Source organism: Palaemon carinicauda, chromosome 12 (genome assembly GCF_036898095.1).
Source record: "Palaemon carinicauda isolate YSFRI2023 chromosome 12, ASM3689809v2, whole genome shotgun sequence".
Classification (NCBI taxonomy): Eukaryota; Metazoa; Arthropoda; class Malacostraca; order Decapoda; family Palaemonidae; genus Palaemon; species Palaemon carinicauda.
The window spans coordinates 67,185,539-67,206,394 of NC_090736.1; the positions used below are offsets into that span (position 1 = coordinate 67,185,539).

The 20,856-nt window shown below is 38.9% G+C and overlaps 1 protein-coding gene across 4 annotated transcripts in view; it reads left to right on the plus strand.

The window, feature by feature from the left end:
* Positions 1 to 20,856, plus strand: part of LOC137651260 (eukaryotic translation initiation factor 2-alpha kinase 1-like) — a 103,453-nt gene that overhangs the window by 22,989 nt on the left and 59,608 nt on the right. For all 4 annotated transcript variants that reach the window (XM_068384512.1, XM_068384510.1, XM_068384511.1 and 1 more), the window contains exons 3-4: positions 16,069 to 16,221; positions 16,572 to 16,737. In XM_068384512.1, coding sequence (XP_068240613.1) covers positions 16,069 to 16,221; positions 16,572 to 16,737 — 319 coding nt within the window. The remainder of the gene's footprint in view (positions 1 to 16,068; positions 16,222 to 16,571; positions 16,738 to 20,856) is intronic.

Consider the following 20,856-nt stretch of genomic DNA (forward strand, 5'->3'; position numbering starts at 1 on the left):
GGTATTTGTTAAAACTTCATAAAGGCTGTGAGAACTCCTTTCTGGTATTTGTTAAAACTTCATAAAGGCCGTAAGAACTTCTTTCTGGCGCATACGCTCTCCAAGACAAAATGTTAAGGTTATAGCCACAAATACGGTTTCTGCCGTTTGATTGAGTCAGCCGCATGCCATCATTGTATCCCTGGGCACAACGACATCTCGTTTTACATGATAGGTCGAGACATTTTATTTATTTTATCCTAAAGTGGGCCATACACGCTGAGTACTGGCACGCTGATTTGACCGCAATTGGCGCGTTTGCGCCAATCCAATCCGTAACGTATTGGGGGGGGGGGGGGTAAACAGGACAAACCTATCGCGACTAGCCTGTCCTTTCATCCTGTTGGCATGTTTGACCGGATAGGCTAGTCTCGCCGCGATTGGCAGTATGCCCCGCCAGTCTCTTGCGTGTGTGGGCCCGGACTAGCATGGCAGCTGAGTTGACTCGCCTATTTTGACACGTACGGTATTTCATACTTCGTCCCTTGATCGGAGCATTTTCTGTATTACAATGATAAACTAATAGGATTTCACTATCTTTATACTTATTACTGTATTAAAACAATTTTTGTTTTATTATTGTCATATTATAGAAGATTGCTCTTTCTTTCTTTTCCAAACTATGTAGTCTCCTACAGTAAAATTAAAAGATAAATGAGGGTACTAATCCTGCACTGGTGGTGGTGGGAGGCGATAGAGAAATTTGGAGGAGTAATCTCGGTCTATGATTAGGGAAGATTTATTCCAAACTCTCTCACAATATACAACTCACAGGATCAAACATCATGTAATAGATACTTTTAAAATATAGTCAGAATTGTTTCTTCAAATAGTATAAATTTTTTCTCAAGACATGAATACATCACTTCATGTGTCTCTCAGTTTGTTATTAATTACTGAACCCCTAATATAATCATTTGCTCTCTTCTCTATCAATGCTTTTTGTCCATGCAAACAGGCACAAAATTTATCCATTTTAATGTTGTTAAGGTTCTTAAAGTATGATGTTTTAATTGTGCATTATTAATTTTTTTTTTTTTTTTTTAATTTCTTTCCTCACTGAGCCCTTGGCCTTATAGTATCTTGCTTTTCCAACTAGGGCTGTAGCTTAGCATTAGCTAAGCTACAGCCCTAATGATTAATAATGATAATAATTATAATAATAATAATAATAAAATTATTCTTTCTGTATTTTAGGTAAATACTTTAATATTCCAGAGTTATTCAATTCAAAATGATTAACCAGAACAATATTTTATCCATTCAATAGGGAATAATAATAATAGTGATACATACAGTGAACCCTCGTTTATCGCGGTAGATAGGTTCCAGACGCGGGCGCGATAGGTGAAAATCCGCGAAGTAGTGACATCATATTTACCTATTTATTTAACTTGTATATTCGGACTTTTAAAACCTTCCCTTGTACGTAGTACTGTTAACAAACTACCCTTTAATGTACAGAACACTTAATGCATGTACTACAGTACCCTAAACTAAAACAGGCACAAATATTAAAGGCGATTTTATATCATGCGTTTCCTAAACACCTAAAAAGCACGATAAAAAATGGCAACCAATGTTTTGTTTACGTTTATCTCTGATCATAATGAAGAAACAAACTCATTTAGTGTACTGTACACATATATGTATAGGTTAGTTTTTGCATCGATTATATTGATGTATACAGTATGTTGATTTTGTTATTACCAATGTTTTACTTAATTTTCCTTAGGACTTCCAAATGAAATGTTTTTCTTTATGATGCCGCCTGAAACGACGGCGTCATAAAGTACGCTCAGTAAACAACCACGCTCAGAACAAAGAAGGCATTTAACGCGCATGATGAAAGTAATAAATAATGATATTTACAGTAAAAGCTTTTAGAAAATATGTTATTACAAATATTATTTACCGTATCTATATAAAATCATACAGTACATACTGTACGTAGCAAAGCAGGAAAACAATTTACGAGAGAGAGAGAGAGAGAGAGAGAGATTGTTTTACGTACGTAAATGTAAATTTTAAACAAAAAAAATATGATAGGCTTTTAAAACCTTCCCTTTAACTTCATGCATACAGTACTAAACTATAAAACAGGCACAAATATTAAAATGTTTAAGTAAAAAATAAAGATTGTTACTGTACTCACCACGAAAGAAGTTCAAGAAAAACTTGAATGATGATGGCGATGAATTTGCTGCACAGTAGAAATGATGATGATGAAGCTGATGATGTCTTCTACTGTGCAGCCAATAATAGTATTTTACGTCTCTTCAGACGGAGGTGTCTTTTCCTGGGACACCTCTTCAACTTCTTCCTGAGACACTTCTTCAATTTCTTCTGAGGGCATTGTGATCGGAAGTTGCTGCCGCTGCTTCTTTTTTCGCAAGAGCATCCTGTAGGGAGCCATGTGTTCATCGATCTTGGTGCAGAATTGTACAGAACGAACCATATCCTCGTCCCACTCTTGCGAAATTTCTTTCACCTCATTCGCAAGCTTGCAGAGCTTGGCAAGCCGTTCTAATGTTAAGACCGTTTCTTCGACATTTTCTTGGATCTCTTCCTGTGTTTCACTGTCTTCACTGCCCGATTTCGTCAGGTCTTCGAGGTCTGCGGCCGCGTAACTTCTACTGTCTTTTAACATAGTATCGAGAAGCGTCACCTTCTCAGCAATCGTCATCATCTTTCGGTGCTGTTTAGGCTCACTACCCAGCCTTAGTAGAAGCAGAAGGCTTGGGAGGCATTGTACAGTAGGGTTTTAACAGAAAGTTCAACAAAAAGTTCAACTTAAAAACAGTCACGCACAGCACAGATTAAAGTTCACAATTAACAACGTCAACACAGCGATACAGCGGGGAGACAAAGTGACCGCGGAAAGAGATGCTGCGGGTTGGAGAAGCGGTCAAAAACACCAATCAGAGGCTAGATTACAAAACTTGAGTTCTGATTCGTCATCTATCAGCGCTTGAACCAATCACAACCCGTCTTACAGTACTATGATGTGTTGGTTACCTACTCATAGAAGATGCCCCCGCGCATACTGAACGTACGTAGATTAAGTACAATACCGTAATAATAATAAATAATGATATTAATACTGTACAGTAATAATAATAATAATAATGATAATAATAATAACAATAATAATTTTATTAACAACAACAACAATAATAATAATAATAACTAATAATAATACAGCTTTACGTACGCTATTTTTACGCCTCTCTCTCTCTCTCTCTCTCTCTCTCTCATCTCTCTCTCTCTCTCTCTCTCTCTCTCTCTCTCCTCTCTCTCTCTCTCTCTCTCTCTTCTCTCTCTCTTCTCTCTCTCTCTTCTCTCTCTCTCTCTCTCTCTCTCTCTCTCTCTCTCTCTCTCTCTCTCTCATCTCTCTCTCTCTCTCTCTCTCTCTCTCTCTCTCTCTCTCTCTCTCTCTCTCGTACGCTTATTCGAAATGTGATTTTTGCAACAAAGAATATTATTGGATGCAGTACTACGTACGTATACATACAAAAGATTCATGGAAAAGAAGCATATCCATTACAGTACACACCATTCTAATATGGTATGACTGCATCTGATTTGCGTTTCATGTTCGATTTTAATTTTACTACGTACTGTATACAGTACTGAATTATCGTATGATCACATTCTCTTTTCGTGTTTTATTTCTTTATGTGCTTAATTATATGTCATATGTAATGCAATGAACAATCAGTAAGAGCAGATATTACTAATTACAGTATTAATGGAATTACAGGTAACGAAATATCGTATTTGGGGTCTTCAGATATTGCGGTATTTTCGAAATTTCCGGAAAAATCCGCGATATGTATATATATATGGGGTTATGGAAAAACCCCCGCGAAGTGGTGAATCCGCGATTGTCGAACCGCGAAGTAGCGAGGGTTCACTGTACATACATATACCAAGGCACTTCCCCCAATTTTGGGGTGTAGATGACATCAAACAAATGAAACAAAAAAAGGGGACGTCTCCTCTCTATGTTCCTCCTAGCCTGACAAGGGACTCAACTGAGTTCGGCTGGTATTGCTAGGGTGGCACAGCCCACCCTCCCACATTATCCACCACAGATGAAGCTTCATAATGCTGAATCTCCTACTGCTGCTACCTCTGCGGTCATCCAAGGCACCGGAGGAAGCAGCAGGGGCCTACCGGAACTGCGTCACAATCGCTTGCCATTCATTCCTATTTCTAGCAAGCTCTCTTGCCTCTCACATCTATCCTCCTATCACCCAGAGCTTCCTTCACTCCATCCATCCACCCAAACCTTGGCCTTTGTCTTGTACTTCTCCCATCAACTCTTGCATGCATCACCTTCTTTAGCAGACAGCCATTTTCCATTCTCTCAACATGACCAAAACCACCTCAACACATTCATATCCACTCTAGCAGCTAACTCATTTCTTACACCCGTTCTCACCCTCACTACTTCATTCCTAACCCTATCTACTCTAGATACACCAGCCATACTCCTTAGACACTTCATCTTAAACACATTCAATTTTTGTCTCTCCGTCACTTTCATTCCCCACAACTCAAATCCATACATCACAGTTGGTACAATCACTTTCTCATACAGAACTCTCTTTACATTCATGCCCAACCCTCTATTTTTTACTACTCCCCTTAACTGCCCTCAACACTTTGCATCCTTCATTTACTCTCTGACGTACATCTGCTTCCACTCCACCATTTGCTGCAACAACAGACCCCAAGTACTTAAAATGATCCACCTCCTCAAGTAACTCTCCATTCAACCTCGCACCACCTTCCCTTTTCGTACATCTCATAACCTTAACTCTTACCCACATTAACTCGCAACTTCCTTCTTTCATACACCCTTCCAAATTGTCACTAATCTGCCAAGCTTCTCTTCTGTGTCTGCAACCAGTACATTATCATCCGCAAACAACAACTGATTTACCTCCCATTCATGGTCATTCTCGTCTACCAGTTTCAATCCTCGTCCAAGCACTCGAGCATTCACCTCTCTTACCACTCCATTCAACATACAAATTAAACAACCATGGCAGCATCACACATCCCTGTCTTAGTCCCACTCTCACCGGAAACCAATCGCTCACTTCATTGCCTATCCTAACACATGCTTTACTACCTTTGTCGAAACTTTTCACTGCTTGCAACAACCTTCCACCAACTCCATATAACCTCATCACATTCCACTTTGCTTCCCCTATCAGCTCTATCATATACGCTTTCTCCAGATCCATAAACGCAACATACACATCCTTACCTTTTTGCTAAATATTTCTCGCATATCTGCCTAACTGTAAAAATCTGATTCATACAACCTCTACCTCTTCTAAAACCACCCTGTACCTCTAAGATTGCATTCTCTGTTTTATCCTTAATCCTATTAATCATTACTCTACCATACACTTTTTCCAAATACACTCAACAAACTAATACCCCTTGAATTACAACACTCATGCACATCTCCCTTACCCTTGTATAGTGGTACAATACACGCACAAACCCAATCTACTGGTACCATTGACAACACAAAACACATGTTAAACAATCTCACCAACCATTCAACTACAGTCACACCCCTTTTCCTTCAACATCTCAGCTCTCACACCATCCATAACAGATGCTTTTCCTACTCTCGTTTCATCTAGTGCTCTCCTCACTTCCTCTCTCGTAATCTCTCTCTCATTCTCATCTCTCATCACCTGCAACAGCAATTATATCTGCTGCCCTATTATCCTCAAAATTCAGTAAACTTTCAAAATACTCGCCCACCTTTTCCTTGCCTCCTCTCCTTTTAACAACCTTCCATTTCCATCTTTCACTGTCCCTTCAATTCTTGAACCAGCCTTCCTTACTCTCTTCACTTCTTTTCCAAAAACTTCTTATTCTCTTCATATGAATGACCCAATCCCTGACCTCACCTCAGGTCATCTGCCCTTTTTGCCTCCCTTACCTTGCGCTTTACTTCCACATTTTCTCTCTATATCTTTCATACTTCTCTACACTATTACTCTGCAGCCATTCTTCAAAAAGCCCTCTTTTTTCTCTAACACTTTTACCTTCACTCCTCCATTCACTGCCCTTCCTCATGCTGCCTCCAACAAACTTCTTGCCACACACACATCACTTGCAATCCCTACAAAATTTTGTTTTACTAACTTCCACTCCTTCTCTAAATTACCAGTTTCTCTTACTTTCACTTCGTCATATGCCATTTTCAACTTTTGATATTTACTTTTTACTCCCGCTTTTATTAGTTCTTCAACCCTCACTAGCTCCCTTTTACATCCACCTACTCTATTCCCCCACTCTTTTACTACAACTAATTTTCCTTCCACCAAAAAATTATCAGACATACCGTTAGCCATACCCCTAAACACGTGCACGTCTTTCAATCTTCCAAACATTCTTTTAGTTATCAACACATAATCCATTAACGCCCTTTCTACCACTCTTCCATTTGTCACTCTTACCCATGTATACTTGTTTTTATCTTTCTTTTTGAAAAAAGCTAGAACTTATCACCATCTCATGCTCAACACACATATCTACCAGTCCTCTCACCACTCTCATTTTCATCTTGTACGCCATACTTCCCAATGACAACCTTCTACCTCTCCAGCACCCACTCTAGCATTTAAGGGGACCGTCCGCCATGGGGTATTGACATAACAACTTTCAGAAATCGAAAAATCGTTTTATTGCTTCCATGTATGCGTAAACATGTCATTACATGCTCCCCAGAAGTTTCAGCCAATTATTTTTACAAATAACGAAGATATAGCAGTCTTTAAATGATGACGTCATCCTTACTGTGTCGTCTGCATAACTGAGTTTGACAAAATCGTCTTTAGTGTGTTAATTTTGCATATCTATAGCGATTTTTCACTTATGTTTCGAGCTATCGTACGTCTCGCAGAAATGGAAGGCATTGGTAGAGCGTAGTTGAACGAAATCTACTCCTACGATAACAGAAGCCAAAGTTTCCAAAGATGTATAGAAGTTATAATGCATGCGTTTGTTTACTTGAAGTTCGTATGTACATTGTGTTTTCCACAACGTCCTCGGGAACTTTATAGCAAGGCCAATGTTACCTAAGGTTATAAAAAGAACAAATAGTCAATCATTTTTCCAAACAATGAAGATATAGCGGTCTTTAAATGATGACGTCATCCTTATGGCGTCGTCTGTATGACTGAGTTTGACAGATGCGTAGTTCTCTCTCTCTCTCTCTCTCTCTCTCGTCTCTCTCTCTCTCTCTCTCTCTCTCTCTCTCTCTCTCTCTCTCTCTCGAATTATTTAACACTGCCAGTTATACAAGTACTATAATTCTCTCTCTCTCTCTCTCTCTCTCTCTCTCTCTCCTCATCTCTCTCTCCCTCTCTCTCTCTTCTCTCTCTCTCTCTCTCTCTCTCTCTCTCTCTCTCTCAAATTATTTAAAACTGCCATTTATACAAATACTAAATAACAATGTTCAACTCTCATAGAATCAAATAATGGTTGATTTGTTCTCTCTCTCTCTCTCTCTCTCTCTCTCTCCTCTCTCTCATCTCTCTCTCTCTCTCTCTCCGTCTCTCTCTCTCTCTCTCTCTCTCTCAATTTGAACTGCCATCTATATCAGCCCAAATGCTATCACTCCAAAATTAAATTCATGATCTCTCTCTCTCTCTCTTCTCTCTCTCTCTCTCTCTCTCTCTCTCTCACTCTCTCTCTCTCTCTTGTTTTGAAATCTCGTACTTCTGGCAGAAATGAAAGGCATTGGTAGAGGGTAGGTAAAATGAAAACTACCAGCTACGAGAACATCAGCAAAGTTTCCAAAGACATATAAAAATTATAATGCATGTGTTTATTTACTTGAAGTTCGTATGTTGATTGTGCTTTCACAACATCCTCTGGAACTTTATAGCAATGCCAATGTTACATAAGGTGATAGAAAGAACAAAAAGTAAGTGGAGAACAAGAAAAAAGAACCAAGAAAGAGGGAAACATGAATAAGAGTACAAAGCTGAAAGCTGCTAACTAAAACACTGGCAACAATTAGAGATCGCTGGCAACTCATAACATAGGAATAGTAAACTGAGGGTTCAAATACCTTGTTTAGGGTGCTTTTATGTAGGAATAAACAATAAAAGTTATCATAATAATATTATCTTGATTTCATTAAGAAAAGAAGCAAAAATTTTTTTGCAAATCTTTGGGAGCTCATAACTCAAAAACATACTTATTCACACTTCTTGCTTATTTGTTATTCGATATTAGAGTGAAAGATATCATTGCAAAGAAGAATAAAAATCCCACAATTCTCTTAGACAAAATTTTTATTTTCTTCTTAAATTTTTGTTCACGATTATTTTCCGTCGAGTCGAGGAAAAAAAATAAAAATTCATTAAAAAATAACAGGAAGGGAAATCAAAATTCTGTCTGACAGAATTGTTCGGTTGATAAGAGTAGTTTTAATGGTATAAGTTTCAATACAATTGGTATTCTAGTAGTGGGGAAAAATTTACCTAAATATTTTTTTTTAAATCATGATTTTTGCTAATAAATCCAAAAGTTTTTGATCAAATGACTTGAAATTTTTATATGATGAAGGTATTACATATGTCTAAAACATATATAGAAATGGTGTAATTTGGATGATTAAAAAAAAAAATGGCGGACGGTCCCCTTAAGTCACCCATGACAACTACATAATTCATTCTACACACCTAGTTAATTTATTCCAGAACTCATTCCGCTCTTCTTCACTTTTCTCACAACCTGGCCCATACGCACTGACAAAAGCCCAACATTCCGTACCTAACCTAACCCTTACCTACATTAACCTAGATGATATCTCCTTCCATTCCACTACTTTACCTGTCATCCATTCACTCAGCAATAAAGCCACAACTTCTCTTGCTCTTCCCCTTTCAATCCCAGACACTCTACCAGACATTTCACCAAACATCACTTCACCTTTCCCTTTTATTTTTGTCTCACACAAAGCCAATATATCCATCCTTCTATTCCTAAACATACTTCCAATTTCACATCTTTTACTCGCATCTTTTACTCTCTATCGTACGACATCCACGCACATTCAAACACCCCAAAACTAGAGTGCGGGGAGCAGTCAATCTCCCCCCAGCTCCACCTCTTTGATGTCTCACAGGATTATGATACAGGAGAGGGGGTTCCCAGCCCCCTCGTCCCGTCCCTTTTAGTCGCCTCTTAAGACATGCAGGGATACGTTGGCGCTATTCTAATTTTTTATATGCCCCCGCGGCCATAAGGATAATAATAATGATAATAATAATAATAATAATGATTATCATAATGATATCTTCATCTCAACCCATATCATACCTGCTCTTTTTCGTTAGTTTTAGTGTTATCTATTCCTTTTATCCATTTAGTATACTGTATTTCTCCTAGGAGTCACTTGGACTCTCGGATTAAGAGGGATAAACGGAAAAGGTAGTTCTATAGTGACTTCAAGAGAAATGAATACATTAACACCGTAGCAAACAAATCACCACCATGTAGAAGAAGCAGACAGAGAATGCCTGTCACATTCCTTCATATTATTTCAATTCAGATTTCATAGATTTATTTTAAGTAAAAAGTACCAAAATTTGGCATTTTCAAAATTAGATGTAGACTACCACTTGTACTTGATACTTGGTAATGTACCAAATTTGGTTGATAAGTACCAAAAACGTAACCATGTGGACCTAATCCGTGGTGCCCAATCCTCTTGAACTAACCAGGCTAGTCCGTAGAGTGTGTGGGAATTTTTGACAGGACAGGAATGCTGCTCCAATCCTTAAGGACAAACCGTATGGTCAGTCCTCTGCGTGCATGGCCGGCTTTACAGGATTTTTGTTTCAAGCATTTAGTCCCAAGGGAGCAGTATTAGCTTATGTTTTTGAACGATAGCAACAACATGGTCATCTTTTCATTACGTTTATGAACATTACAAACACAGCCACAGGGGAGCCAGACAACTTTGTGCATGAATGTTGGCAAGCCCCTCCCACAAGGAGGATAGTCAAACCAAATCAGGAATGATCGCTACAATAACTGTATACAGGTATTTTGTTTGTGGGCATATACGCCTATCACGACTTTAATTCGGGCTATGCCCGTATGCTTGCCCTGCTCACATGTCTGTGTTACTGGTTCATATTATCCATCCAACAATAGATTGAAGATACGTCTCAATCTTATCCTTTGGGAGTAGTTGGTTGCATTCAGTAGTTACCGACCGGTGTCTTGTCTGGAAGGTGGTCTCTAAGGAGAGTCGATGTAATAACATAAGCAGCACTGACTACCTGTTCTACCCATTTGTATCATTCTTACTCGGCAAACCCCCTTTAGATTGATGGCAGTTGGAAGGAGGACAGGATCCCCCCTTTCATAGCGGAAGTGTGCAAGCCATTGCAGATCTTGACATCATTTCAAGATGTTTTTCTTGCTAATCTCGTGATCCCTTGGGACGAACTGCACATGGTGGGTGGCAGACGAGAACTTCCGCAAAGAGGCCAATCTTCTCTTCCCCCCCTGGAACTGATGCTCTCTTTGGATGCATCAAAAGAAGGAAGGGGGCTATATGCCGCACCAATCCATCCTCATCCTGTGGCCAGAATCAGAAAGATACCAGCATATAGCTCACTTAGAAAACCATTTAGCAGTAGAAGTACTCAGATGGACAGAAGACAGCAAGGTGTCCCCATCCACTTGCGTCATTCCTGACAACAGGAATGTGCTTGCAGACATTCTGAGCAGGATGACTCAGATAGTAGGGCTCCGAGTGTCTTTGAATCTTCTAGTATCCAACAAAGGCTCAACTTTGTGGGGTTCCCCTACTGTGGACCTGTTCGCAACGGTCCTGAACTTCGGGCTCCCGCTCGACCGTTCCCCAGTCCCCGACTCCCAGGCTCTCGAGCAAGATGTATTCCAACAACGGTGGGAAAGCTTAGATTGTACACATTTCCCCGTTCGGTCTGGTGAGAAAGTCATCAACCAAGTCTGAATAAGCAAGAACTTATCAATTATTCTAATAGCTCCGCTATGGCATCTTGCCGAATAGTTCCTGGATCTTCTGCTGCTTCTGAGGGAACTTCCTCCCTGACATCTACTTAAACATTTATATGCCAACATCTTCCACAAAGCCGTAGCTTCACTTCAACTTTACGCCTGAAAACTGTCCAGCACCTCTCTCAGAGAGGCTTTTCACAACGCGTTGCGTAAAGGATGACTAGATACCTCAGACGCTTTTCAGCGTCAGTCTTCCAGGTGAAGTGGTCGGTCTTTTGGGACTGATGTCATGGAAGGGGTATCACTTCCCTCCATGCCTGTACTCATATAAAGTTATGAAATGACTTCTCCCCAGTCAGAACTTAGACCTCCTTGGAACGTGGTTCGGGTCCTTCAGTCTCTGAGTGTCCCTCTCTACGAACCTTTATGCCAGGTATCAGATTGCCTCCTTACATGAAGATGTTTTTTTTCTACTCGCTTTGGCTTCAGCCAAGAGAGCTAGTGAGTTGCACGATCTATCTTCTGACGTCTCCTACTTTAGGAGATGGGGAGAAGTAATTCTCAGCTTCTTTCCTGAGTTTATTGCTAAGACTTAAAATCCGGGTGTGCTCTACCGTAAGTTCAGCTCATTCCGGATAGAAAGTCTTAGTTCTGTAACCAAAGACCCAGACCAACTGGGGCTTTACCCAGTGAGGAGTCTGAGGCATTACCTTAAAAGAATGGTAGCAGCTCGCCCCCGTGTGTCAGCGCTGTTTGTCAGCACAGGGAAGGTCAAGAGGAGGGTCACAAGGAATACCTCTTCTTCTTGTATGTGGAAGGTAATTGAGTTTCCTCTCAATCCAGACCCTCCTCCCTCCAAATGACCCAGAGTTCATAACATCAGGGGCATTGCAACATCCCTGGCGTTCAAAGAGAACTACTCCGTGGTGCAGGTACTGCAAGAGGCCGTGTGGAAATGTCTAACAACATTCACCGCCCGCTACCTGTAAGATGTAACTGAGAGGAACTTGGGCACGTTCTCCATAGGTCCTGGGGTGGCTGCACAACAAGTGGTCTAAAACACTTCAAGCTCCTTGATGGACAAGCAGCAGAGGGTTGGCTCTTTCTTCCTTTCACCTTTTCCCCCCTAGGAAAAACAGCTCCATGGTTCATCAGCACAAGCTGACCTCACCTCTCTGCAGGCTAGACTCATTTCACTTGTGTATCATAAGTATAGAAATTACAGTCTATTAGACTTCTTATTCTTGATCTAGATATTAATCTCTGGCATCGTTGCTTAATTAGTTCGTTTTGCATGCTGCATTAGATTTTTCATAATTCTGATCATCCTTTACATTCAGATCTTCTTGGACAGTTCCATCCTGTTTGTAATAATTGGCATGCAGTTAATTCTAATAGTCAGGCCTTCTCCATCATGAGGCTCAATACTTCAGTATTCTAGAAGTTTTATTCCAGGTGTGACCAATTTGTGTAAAAATTATCTTCCTGATCGGGGAGTTGATACGATAGAACTTCAAAAGTTCAAACTTGCAGCTTATGTTTTTATGATGAGCAGGCTGGCATATGTTTTGATGATGTTACTGTTTTTAAAATATTTTAATTGTTCAATATTTTGCAGATTGTTTATTTATTTCCTTATTTCCTGGATTAGTTTTCCCTGTTGGAGCCCTTGGGCTTATAGCATCTTGCTTTTCCAACAAGGGTTGTAGCTTAGCTAGTAATAATGCTGATAATAATAATAATGATAATACTTTGTTGCGTCCCCAATACCTCTTCGAGGGAGGGTATTGAGTAAAGTCTAAGGAATCTCAGATTTATATCAGAGTTCCTATGTTAAAGACCAGCCGCGTTGCTAGTTTCACGAACACACAAACTTCTACAGGCCGCTAATAGTGCCTGCCCCTAATAGGGCATAGCACGAGAATTTAGCGAGGGTAGGGTTCCTACTACTTTGGGCTTACCGAAGTAGAGAAAACCCCGGATCAGATACGAAAGCCAGGTGGTAAAGGACTTCCTCCCTCCTAAGAGTGAGTCTACCCAATGTAAATAGTGGAATGTTTGTATGCTAGGAAAAATACAAGTTATTACAAATTTGTCATATTTCCCTTTGGTACAACAGTATTTTGATTTTTGCATTCTCTTGAATTGCAGCTTTTTCTAATCTACTTTGTCATGCTGTCATTTTTTCTTATTGTTATATGTAAGGTAAACAATGTTGTTATAGAATAAAATTATCTAATATAATAAGTGTTATTATTGGCAATCAACGTAATCATGTGCGATAGAATTAAACTTCCCCCTCATTATTATCAATATTACTATCAATATTCATTTAGATTTTTGTCATTAATGCCCTGTTTGATCTCCAAGGACTTTCTTGTAAAATGCTAGAACAGGCAATCTAATATGACATAAATACCAAAAAATGTCCCCTGCTCTAGGGCCAGCATATCGACCTGCAAAGCATGGCCTGAGTGTGTATAAGGGAGACCTTCGATTACAGGCTCCATAGAACATGACAAAGCACTTCTAATGCTGTGGGTCATATCCCCACAATAGAAGGGTAATCAAGTGGGCCTCATCATCCTCAGATTCATTCCCTAGAGGAGTTCCCTCTTTTGGGATTGTCATTTCACTGCCAGGGTAAATCATTCCATATTCCTACATTTACAAACCAGAATAAAACGGGAATGTAGGTTGCTGACTAGTAACCCTTCGAGAGGTACTGAAGCAATCATTGAGGAACTTCCCTTGAAGAACTAGCCTCTCCGACATAGAAAGAAGGCTCGTTGCCAATATGAGTGCAAAGACCAAAGTAATCGTAGCTTAAGTCTTGAGGGTGTCTGCCTACGTAAGGTAACTGACTAAAGTCTGACGTGTGTTTAATGATTCTCTAAACATTCTTCAAAGAATCCCCTAAGACATTCGTCGGGTGATCCGCAAATGGAACGGGCTGATTCTCTGAGAGGAAAAATGGATGAATGAGCATTAGCTGCTCTATTATCAACTGAACTTCTTCTTTTGAATATCCCAGGGTAAGAGAAGGACAAAAGCGGCTGTTATCAACTGGGCTAGTACTAAAATTGTAATCCTGAGGACGAAATTGTTCCTAATACATACCTCTCGCCAACGTATGAGGCAAGATTGTACTAGGATCCTCTTCCAAAGTGGAAATGCTGTCAGTTTTTATTGGATATTTGGTGTCACTGAAGCATCTTGGGGAATATCCTGGTACTGTATTTGAGAGGGACATGGGCAGCTGCTAACATCATGACCAGTAGCTTACGTTTAGTCTAACATAGAAACTAAAAATGGAAGCAGGAGTTTGACAAGGTCAGCAGCTAATGTCCTGACCTAGAGTACTTGTGTTTGGTCTCACAGAAATTAACACTGAAAGGACGACTGTGATCTCCCATATCTCATACCAAAATCCATTCGCCAGAACATTGCTGAGGAGTGGTCTATGTCCCCTGTTCCCCAGCCCCAGTCCTACAGCATTTCTTCATCCGGGATGGCTTCCATCATCCCTAGTGATTCTATACGTTTTCTCCTTTCCGCCCATCTTCGTGTTTCACCAATCGTCCAACAGTCGGTCAACGAAAGCAAGGTTCGGCATGTCCATGTTTGCTCCCAAGAAGCTTGACTGGCCTGACTACCTCCTCTTCCTTCCCCTTCCTTGGTGTGCAGCTGTCGCTGTTAATTGCTGAATCGGACGCTAGACATAAGGGAGCCACGTGGTTGAACAACTTTTTTTTAACAAAAATAAGTTTTGTTTAGGAGTGTCCCATACGAGGGGAGTATGGACAAAGTTATGCAAACTCATTTCTCATCATGACAAACATTCTGATTATGTATCCTCCACACGAATACCTGTATAGGTTTTTTTCCTTGACCGTTTACCAGTTCCTGGAAGTCACCTAGCATAACAGCTAGCCACATCCTCATGGCTAGGAGGTTAGAAGGTTGACAGGCGTCATCACTTTTGATCCTGTACAGAATGGAGTGCTCTGACATTTATGGGGCTTTTGGTTATAGTGACTTTCTCCCTCTTTAGGATGAGTCTCCTGTTTAAGGATGTGGGTTTATATACATGTAGGAACAAATTACAGTTTTTAAAAAGTAATATATATTTTTCCTAACTATACAAACCAGAGCCCTTTTAGTTTCCCGCCTCAACCACCCTGCAAATCCTTGACCAAGGACAAAGTGATTACTCAGTTTGCTGGCAAATGGACGGTACTTCCTCGCCACCAGCCACTGAGTACCGAAGCCTTGTTAATTTTAACAGCTGAGTGCCAGCTATGCTGGTAGCATTCTGTTATTCAAGTACTTGGGTTTGTATAATTAGGAAAAAGGCAAATTTTACCTTTTTTTTATCTACTAGTTTGTTGTTTTTAGTGCCCATAATCTCTTAGTCAATGTCCACCCTTCCCTACCCCCCCTCCCTTTTGAGAAGACCTCAAGCTTTTGAGAAAAGAAAAGAGAAATATAGAGTCAAGTTATCTGATGACATCAGTTTGCCATATGAATAAAGAGTTTACTTAGTATTATATTGCACTCCACTGGATTATTATGACTGTAATTTACTCAGTGATTTAGATATATTTATCATTACTGTATACAGTTAAATACATTTATCATTACTCTATACTGTATGTATGCATAAAGATTTTTTGTCTATTGATAAAGTTTAGCTTCCCTATTATCCAGCTTTGGCCATTGTTGGGACAGGGTGTTCTGAACATAAGGGTACTAGAAATAAAGTAGGGTTAACTGTATGTAATTTTGTAGTCATATTAATGTAATTGTAGATACTTTTGTAAATGTGAAACTAATTTGTCATAATTAGTTTGTATGAAAAAGATAGGCATTGTGTTGTTTTTTGCTTTGTTGTTGATGACTTATCATTGTGATGAGACTGTTGCTTCTCTTTATGGAAATGAAAGAGTTGAATTTTATTTTATCTTTTTTTTTACATTCCCACAGATCTTAAAAACAGTGTTGCGCTACCATCTGGAGTAGCAACCGGCATTAGCAGAGCTAATATTATCAGTAACAGCACCGTAATTGAGATTCTTCTTCACCTTCTGTGCCGTGAGCGTGAGCCAGATCAAGCCAAGAGAGAACTGATTGTGAAAGGTAAATAATTGAATAAATAACACACACACACACACACACACACACACACACACACTCTCTCTCTCTCTCTCTCTCTCTCTCTCTCTCTCTCTCTCTCTCTCTCTCTCTCTCTCTCTCTCTCTCTCTCTCTCTCTCTCTCTCTCTCTCTCAGTTCATTTTTAATAGAGAAATCATTGGTATGATTTTGTACAGAATGGAAAGTAACCTGAATTGCTCATTTGCATTTAAAGTATACGTGTAAATTCCATCAAACTATCCAAAGTTTTGTGTATCAAGTATAAATCTGTATTTTTCAACTAGCCATTTAATATTGTATTCTTAGACATGATATGGATCTTTCTCTATTGCAGCTTTAGGAAAAGGGATCCAACATTGGAATAATTTCCTTTACATACCACTTCATGCTTTACCTGGACTAGAAGATTTTCGAAATGGCTACCTCAAAAAGTTTGAATTTCTTTTTGAAGAAATTCAAAGTCAGGTTCACTCGTCAAATCACAGTTTTATTTCAAACCCGTAAGTACTAGAAAATGGCAAGAGAAATTGAATCCTGGATTTTTTATGTCTATAATTGAAAAATATATTATTTATAACTGTCAGTTTCTGGGATTTGAATTATTGCAAGGTATTACTGTACAGTATTTCTATGAACCTCTCATGATGTTCATATTGCTTTTTCTCCAGAGGCTCAGTTTATTGACATTTAATGCTAAAATTTTAAAATAAGGCCCACTTTCTTTCCTTTAAGAGCCTCATGCCTCTATTAAACCAATAAGACACACTAGTGGTTAATGGCAAGAAGCAAAGTGGCAGGCCCTCTTTGTTATTGCAGTTTCTCTGTCGATATCGGTTCAATTTGACGTACACCTCTTCCAGATTATGATAAGCTTTATTGCATTTTAAATAGTTTTTCTTGGGCTTTGTTAGTAATTACTGCACAGGGATAGTACTGTAATTTGAATTACTCTACCAATATGAAGAGTGCGACTGCCTCACTGTTTCTCAGAGGGAAAGTAAGTTCAAAGTTTGAGGTTAATGGAACTTGCTTTTAGTTCCGGGGGAAATCCAGAGAAAGCTAGGCTTGTAGTTTATTGCAGGGATGATGAAAAATATGACATGCCAGTACTTTTCTCTAATGCACACTTACCCAGACTGGAATTGTTAGTGATGGACTTCAAAGCTTTTTTAAATTCATCTTCTATTGTTTAATCTCAAAACGCCAGCGAGTCTTCACTTGTAGGTGGTAATTTGGGTTGTAAATGCCCTGGTGGTAACTCTAACCTTACTGCCTAAAGCGAGAGTAGTTGTAATGGCATTCCATTTAGTTTTGAATGTTCACTCCACCTTGAATTTTTTAATGACTAGATCCTTTTACTCCTAAAAGACCTATTTGGTAGTCTGGATACCTAAATTCCTCCACTTACTAAGTAAGGGCTCTTAAGGGGCAGTACAACCTTTTCTTGGAGTTATGGAAATTGAGATCTCATTTTTGACATGGAGAGCAACATCTATTTTTGCAGGAGTAGATACCTGCTAGTAGCTAAGATCCACAAATACTTGGTGCCTTAGGGTGGGTCAACTCATAACCCCTGAAACACAGACCACTAATTAGACATGGTTGACGCTATGGGAACTAAGAGTGTGTGCCTGAACATTGGGACAGTCTTTGAGGTTTACTCTTCCTTTTTTCTTACACTAAATTGAAGCTGTTGTAAATGTCGATGTTATTAATAAACTAGTTGCTCTCCGGATACCATAACTCAAGCCTGTCTAGATTTGTTAACAATCACTGCGCTGGTGTTCATGGGAACTTTTTTGCATGATCTTTATCTACATTCTTTTTGTGTTTCATACCTAGGACAATTTTTACTTTAGGAAGTTTATGAGGAGTACATAATCCTCATGATCCTTCTCTGGGAATAATGTTGTTCTTAGTGTAAATGAAAAGTTCAACTAAAACATAGATTAAAATTCTTCCAAACAGATGGTTGCTACGTCTGCCAGTATATCTAGAATTTTTAGATAGTGGGATTCCTAGAAATGTTGTTACGTCTTTAACAGCACTGAACTAATATATACTGTATTTGGTTTGTCCACCTGTTCCTGATCCCTTGATTGAGCAGGTATGAATTTAGCTGAAATTCTCTCCAAACAGAAAAATGACTCTAATAGCCCATTCTGGACACAAAGGTAATGGTTAGTGGATCTGTAGTCTCTGTTGTCAGTGTCCAAAAAGGTGGCCTTACAAACCAATCCGGTCGTACAACCAATTTCAAAAGTGATTCATCCAAACCAATCCGTGCTTCTTCTAACCACCTGGAAACTATTCATTGTATTTTCAGACCTAGGATTTTTATAGCCCTTTGGATTGTCCTGCTTAAGTTTAGAAAGATAATCTCATTCTGTACAAAGACATTGGAATGTTTATTTTTAATGGTGCTGTTCTATGAGTATCAATGTCTAGTAGCTAGCATAGTATTGTTAAATTTTTTTAGAAAAAGAATTTTAAATCTCTACCTTTAAGGCAGTGGTTCCAAACCCTAGGTTGCGAGGGTATTTCTGAGGGTCGCTAGACTGTCTTACAAAAGTAAATCTTAATAATTCATAGCTGTTTTTATCAAGACTAAAATAAAAAACTGATTGGATTTCCAGCATGACTTGCAGTATTCCCTACCAACGAATATAAAGCCAAGATTTGAGAACATCCTGCAAAAAATAAAGCAGTTTCAAGATAGCCACTGAGAAAACTTTTGAAGTTTTTGTAAATTCTTGTCAGTTTTCTTTCATATGGTCACTGCTAATTTCCAAAGTATATTTGGTTCTCACACTTGCCACTTTTTTAAGTAATTCAGTGTATTGATTTTGTGAATCAAATTTATCAGCAAAGTATTGAGATTTTTTTTGCTAACCACGAAGAAAAACTAACTTTTTTGAAAAGGATATGCAAATAAAGTTTTCTATATTTTTCAACTTTTTTTCATTCCCATTTAAAATGTATTGAAATTCATTGTACTAGTAAGTATAAACTGAAATATAACAAAAGCTCCTGAACAATTTGCAAGTACTGTATGTATAACTGTAAAATGAAATGGTTGGATTTATTATTTCAATTAGGGTCGCTACTCCAGGTTAAGACTGCATTTGGGGTTGTAACCAAAAAAGGTTGGGAAACACTGCTTTAAGGCATATAGACCAGTGCCTAATTCTGTACTCAAACATCTCTTGTTTAGCTATCTATTTCAGGTATGGAGCTGATGCATTTAAGGCTTTTAGTGTTTATAGGCCTGAAGTATTCTGATGTATTTGTTGGCATTTGGATGTGGTTTTCTGTATTTAAAGGGTTTGATATTTGAACCGGAGAAAGTCATTTGCACATAGATTTCACAGCTAAAATGCTTATCGAAGCATTTGGTTGATCCAAACGCAAAATAAACTGCATGTACTATCTTTTGAGGTAGGTTTTAGGAGTGTAAGATGATGATTTTACAAATGACAGTTTAATGCAATTTTTTTCCTTTCCCTTTTTGGAAATGATTGTAAGCATTTCATCAGGAAATGGATTTCTTTGTTTGGTAAAAGCCGTTTTGTATTTTTTGGACAAACTATTGACATTAAAGGTTGTGTCCCTCACCTGCTATGTAGGATTAGAATTCCAAGTCATCTTCAGTCCTAAAATTCAATGTCATTTTTAGGTAAAAGCTTGGTCACAGAAACCTACAAAGAATTGGGTGAGAATCCTATAAGAGTCCGGAAGGTTTAAGTTCAGGATATTACGAGCACTGTACACCTACATCTTAACTTTTTCAGAAATCTCCCTTTGGAAAAAGTTTTTATATTACAGAATTTTAATGATAATTTTTTTTTTTATTTCTATACCCCCCCCTGATGTTCATCTACTTGACCTCCAACTAACTTATGATGTCAATTGGATAGGATGTAGTTGCATTCGAAACTGAGATATCAAAGATGGCTTGATGCTGTATTTCTTGCCATTACTCGTTAGAGGTCTCATTAGTTTACTAGAGGCATGTGGATATGAGGATTTTTTATTTTGTTTTAGGTGTAAATGTAAAGGCACTGAGAATCAGGAGAAGCAATATGAATGCCTGGTGAGTTTGGAAGTAAAATATTATTTTCAATATTAATCTTACCCGATGATCATGTAGCTGTCAACTCCGTTGCCCGACAGAAATCTACGGACGGGATACGCCAGCGATCGCTATACAGGTAGGGGTGTACTCACCAGCGCCATCTGTGGTCAGGTACTCCAGTACTTCTTGTCAACACCACCTCAATTTTTCCTCTGTCGTGCCGCCGGCAAGACCTACATGGATACGCTGTTGATTTTGGAGTCTTTTGTTCACGGTTTTGGTGAAGTATTTGCTCTAAAATTTAGCCTTCGCTGTACAGGAAGCTTTTCCCTTAGCTTAGATAGCTTTTGGAATTGATTTGATTTATTGGTTAACGATCTTTGCTTTACTTTGGAATTCCCCCTTGACTGTTCCCTAAATTCAAGATGTCCGACCTCTCTCAAGCTCCTAAATTTAGGCGATGTAGTGTTAGGACTTGTAATAGGCGTCTTCCGAAGGCCTCTGTTGATCCTCACACCGTTTGTTCCGATTGTAGGGGAAAATC